This window comes from Macaca thibetana, chromosome 15, assembly GCF_024542745.1.
Source record: "Macaca thibetana thibetana isolate TM-01 chromosome 15, ASM2454274v1, whole genome shotgun sequence".
Lineage (NCBI taxonomy): Eukaryota > Metazoa > Chordata > Mammalia > Primates > Cercopithecidae > Macaca > Macaca thibetana.
In genome coordinates, this window is record NC_065592.1 from 25,185,655 (window position 1) to 25,190,601 (window position 4,947).

The 4,947-nt window shown below is 48.4% G+C and overlaps 1 protein-coding gene across 3 annotated transcripts; it reads left to right on the top strand.

Moving 5' to 3' along the window:
* Nucleotides 1-3,533: 3,533 nt before the first annotated feature.
* Nucleotides 3,534-4,739, top strand: TEX53 (testis expressed 53). Of its 3 annotated transcripts, XR_007719690.1 has the most exons (3): nucleotides 3,534-3,691; nucleotides 4,102-4,220; nucleotides 4,412-4,739. XR_007719690.1 is itself a non-coding variant. In XM_050760677.1 (2 exons), exons 1-2 carry the CDS (start codon nucleotides 3,583-3,585, stop codon nucleotides 4,513-4,515), a joined length of 213 nt encoding a protein of 70 aa, XP_050616634.1. In that variant the 5' UTR covers nucleotides 3,534-3,582; the 3' UTR covers nucleotides 4,516-4,739. The 3 variants fall into 3 exon arrangements, 1 of the variants encoding a protein (XP_050616634.1); XR_007719691.1 differs by lacking the exon at nucleotides 4,102-4,220 and having other exon boundaries at nucleotides 4,437-4,739; XM_050760677.1 differs by lacking the exon at nucleotides 4,102-4,220.
* The last annotated feature ends 208 nt before the right edge of the window (nucleotides 4,740-4,947 follow it).

Genomic DNA, 4,947 nt, shown 5'->3' on the forward strand with positions numbered 1-4,947 from the left:
AGGTTTCACCATACCATTGTACAGACTGGAAAACTGAGGTTCAAGGAGGCTAAGTGGCCCGAAATTACACAGCAAGATGCAAAAGGAATTAGGAACTGAAGTCCATCTAAGTTAAAAAGGAGTGTGCTCTTAACTGTTATGCTGTTCTGCCAGGCTTCAGATGGAGCCTTTCCATTTAAAAACCACTTACCATCAACTCTTGGAGGTCAAGGTGGTTCTGAACATCTCATTCTGGAATTGTATAGACAGAATAAACTCTGGCTTCAGATAAAACTACATTAAAATCCCAGCTGTTCCTGTTGGCTGCCACACCTGAGCAAGTCACCTTTCTTAGGCTCAATTCCCTCCATCTGGAAAATCAGACAAAGTCCCTTCTTTGCAAGGTGGAGAGGCAAATGAAATGAGCTCAGAGATGTCAAAGGACCTGCCCAAATGCTCAATGAATGTCAGTGTTCTTGACATCATGGCTGTTTCTATTCCCATAACTTTCTGAGATTTTTTTTGAAAAAAAAAAAAGCCTGTTCATGGAAGGGAGAATGGGGTGAAGGAGTGAGCTTCTTGAAGGAGGTCACACCTGAGCTGTCTTCAAGTGTAATGAGGAGAGGACATGGAGGTGCAGGTTGCAGCTTGTGCAGAGGCACAGGGATAGAACAGTGAGAGAAAGTCTGGAGCACAGCCAGCAGCTCCTATGGCTGAAGAGTAGTGACTGAGTTGGAACCAGTGGAGCTGGCAAAGTTGACAGGGGCAGATCCTCAGACAAGTTTGAACAGCAGAACAGAGGAGCCACTGAGGGTTTAAGGCAGAGGAGGAGTGATCTAACAGGATTGGCACCAGGGACAGATCTTCTGGTTGCAGATGAGCCACCAGAGAGGCTAGTGGGAAAGCAGTGGTCAGGATCCAAAGACAGGAGGTGCTAGTGGTGAGGGCAATGGGAATGGAGGGTGGCCGACAATGGAGATATTTATGGGATAGATTCAAAAGACCTTGATGAATGTGAACAGACGGGAGGTAAGGGGTGCCCCATTTCTAGCTGCAGACACAAAATGAATAGTGGTACCTGTCCCCAAAATAGGAAACATGAGAGGAGGAAAAGCACGTTTGGGATGGAGAGGGTGGGGAAGAGAGGTGGTCCCACCAGCAGGCAGCCAAAAGCAACCCTATAAGTCATCCATAAAGCTATTAATCAACTTGGCAGATGGGTGAGGCAGGTGGTGTCCTGCTGGTTGTGACATTCCTTGCTACTCCCTGGTGACAGCACCTGCTTGAACCCTGAACCAAAGTGAGATACATACAGGTTCATCCAACCATGCCACAAATGCTGTTAACCACCTGTCCTACACCCTGCACTGGGGACTCAGCAGCGAACACAGGAGACTCCCTGCCTTCCTGGGTTTACTAATGGGAAAGTGAGTACAAAAACATAAATGAATTCTAGGCTACTTCTGAACATGACAAGGGCTGCAGAGAAGCATGAGGTGGGGAAGGGAAATAGAGAGTGCTGGGAGTGGGGAGGAGGCTTAAACAGAGGGAATAAATGGAGAGAATTAAATAGAGTAAATGGGCCAGAGAAGGCCTCACTAGAAAAAGTGTTCATGGCTGGGTGTGGTGGCTCACACCTATAATCCCTGCACCTTGGGAGGCCGAGGCAGGCAGATTTCCTGAGGTCAGGAGTTCGAGACCAGCCTGGCTAACATGGTGAAACCCCGTCTCTACTAAAACACAAAAATTAGCCGGGCATGGTAGTGCGTGCCTGTAATCCGAGCTACTCAGGAGGCTAAGGAATGAGAATCGCTTGAACCCCGAAGGCGGAGTTTGCAGTGAAAAAAAGATAAAGTGTTCTCTAAGCAAAGGTTTGAAAGAAGTGAGAGAATGAATCTTGTGGATCTCTAGGGGAAGAGCATTCCAGCAGAAGGTGGAGCAAACGCAAAGAGCAGTATGTTTGGTATGGCAGGAAAGGGATGAAGGGTAAAGTAGCAGTAGACAGTGAGGGACAGGTGGATAAATGGTTAGATTATGAGTTGTTTCGAGAGGCCCAGGGAAGGACTTTTCTTTTACTCTGCATGATACTGGAAGCCACTGGGAGGTTCTGGGCAGAGGTGTGACATGATCTAATGTCTGTAGGAGGAGGATTCATCTGTGTTGATGCTTAATGCTGATGGTTTGGAGCCGTTGCAATAATCCAAGTAAGAGATGCTGGTGACTGAGGCTGGAGAGGAGCATTGGACAGGTGGGAAGCCACTGCCCAAGGATGAGGCCATGGAGTGAACCCAGTGTGCTGTGATTGACACACGACCACTGATGATGGAAATTTCCAAAGTGGGGCTTTGGCCACAGAGAAAGGGGAGCAAGAGCAGATGGCCAGAGCCTGGAAAAGAGAAAGGAGGTTGGGAATAAGATAGACTTACAACCTTGGGTCATCAGAGCTGGGAGAATCCTTGGAAAGATGGATGATGCAGCACACTGACTTCCTGTGGCAGATGCGGGGGACCTCAGCATGGGCTAGCCCAAAGCCACACAGCAAGTTAGTGGCAGTGCCAGGACTGGGACCAGCAAAGCTGAGCTGCATCATCATGCTCCCGTGGGACCTGGGCCCAGCTGGAATAATGGAGCCAACAAACCATATGGGAAGACAATGAGCACAGAAAGCACTTTGAGGCACCTCCCATCAGAGTGGCCAGTTTACAGACAATTAAACACTCATCACTCCAAGGTGGTATTACTGTTCCCATTTTCCAGATAAGAAAGGGAGGCCAGTGGCTGGGCAAATTGACTCATGCCTGTAATTCCAGCACTTTAGGAGACCGAGGCAGGAGGACAACTTGAGGCCAAGAGTTTAAGACCAGCCTGGGAAGAATAGCAAGATACCGTCTCTACAAAAAGTAAAAAAAAAAAAAAAAAATAGCCAGGTTTGGTGTCACACATCTGGAGTCCCAGCTACTCAGGAAGCTGAGGCAGGAGGATCACTTGAGCCTAGGAGTTCAAGGTTGCAGTGAGCTATGATTATGCCACTTCGCTCCTGCCTGGGCTACAAAGCAAGACTCTGTCTCAAAAAATAAATAAATAAAATAAAATAAAGTGAGGCACGAAGAGATTACAGAACCCACCCAAGAGCACACACACACCTAGAGAGAAGGCAAATCTGACTCTTAAACACGAGCTTGTCTCCGTGGGCTGCCGCATCTCCTGGGGTTCTGCTGCTATGGGACCTGGCAAAGAAGAGATTCACGTTTTTCAGCTACAGTCTTAAGTTCATCTAGAAAACGACGCTGCCCAGAGAACTGTGCCGGACCTCCAACATCTGCGGTTCAAGAAGGCGACCCTACAGGTAAAGACTGGCAGAGTGGAGGCTCCAAGTCCTTTCCACAGGTAGGAGAAATGTGCACGCTTGAGGAAAGACCGGCCCTCAGAGTGGTGGGCCCAGGCAGGTGGGCCTGGAACTGCTGGCCACAGGGAGCTACAGCAGGTCAGAGAGAGGGGAGGGCCCACTATGACCCAGTGCTTAAATAACAATGGGTTTCTGGGATTGGAGCTGCAGAGCCAGGAGCCCCAGTGCCCTTTCCTCCTCCCACCGCCCACCAAAACATGGGGTCCAAGATCTTCTGTTGTTGCCGCAAGACCAGCGAGGGGTCTTCTACCACTGCTGGCTTCCACAATCCAAGAATGTTCCAACAGCATCATCCACGGTCCTTTAGTAGGTTCCAGGAGTGGGTGTATGATAGTGTCGGGAACATCTGATGATTCTCTGTGCCTCGGCCTCCCCAGCCACCTCCTGCTGGGACATGCTCAGATTTCCTTCAGCCTTCTGGGAGTGTGGAAAGGGCATACTCAAACCTGTAACGACACAACCTAAAGACTCTATGAGTTATTAGAGATTAGTTATTAGGTAGCAGATATTCGTTGAAATCACTGGCTTTAGTCCTCCATAGTAGTTTATTGATTCATTTAATTTCTCACTGAGTTTGTGGTATTTTATTAGATGGTAGTTTAAACTCTGCCTCGGCTGCTTACTGAATTTGGGCATGTCGCCGACCCTCCCTCTCTAAGCCTCAGCATCCTTCTCTCCAAAATGAGGATAACGATAATATATCGCCCACTGTGCAGGCTGTTAGAAGATGAAGGGAGACACTGTGTGTAAGTGAATGCATATGGCCACACACAAAGAAGACATTCAGCAAATGATATCTGTGGATGTGTATTAGGATCAGCTGGGCCATGCTGAGGTAATGAGTGAACTCTAAAATCTCCATTGCTTTACCCAGCTTGAGATCATTCTTAGCTCACACAAGCAAACTTTTATTTTTAAAGCCATGAATGATCTGAGGAGTCTCTGAGTGGAGTATGGACAAGATAGGTTATTCACGTATCACTCAAAGCCTTTACCCAGGATAAGTTTATTCCTCTGTTCTTTCAGATCTGAACACAAATTCTCTCCACAGTACTGCACCAAACAGACATCCACACCTCCCCCATGACAAACGCGTGATGCTCAAGGCGTGCACCCTCAGGAGGCCATGAGCATTCTAGTCGGCGGCACCCACGTGGTCCCTGAGGCTGCACGGCTGCTGCGCTTCCATGAGGAAGAGGGTGGTGGACAGGAGTCATGAAGACTGATTCAGAAACTCCCCTGCAGGAGGAGAAGATGTCTGAGCCATCCCTGTGCCACCACCAAGAGTCACTCCAGCTTCTGAAAAAGCCACCATTGGGGGAGCTGCCTCCAATTAAAGTCCGTGGTCACATCAGAGGAAGTGTCTCTCCTCCTTCCCCCTTTGCCAGCCCTACCTCTGTGATTCCCAAGAATTAGACCCTGGCACCTCTTGGAAAGAAATGCGGTTTTATCATTTTAACACATTAACACATTTTTTTTCAGTCACTCCTAACCAACCTAACAAGGAAGTGCTCTATTAGGAGAGGCCAGTTTGCATAACAGGCCGCTGTCATAAACGTCCA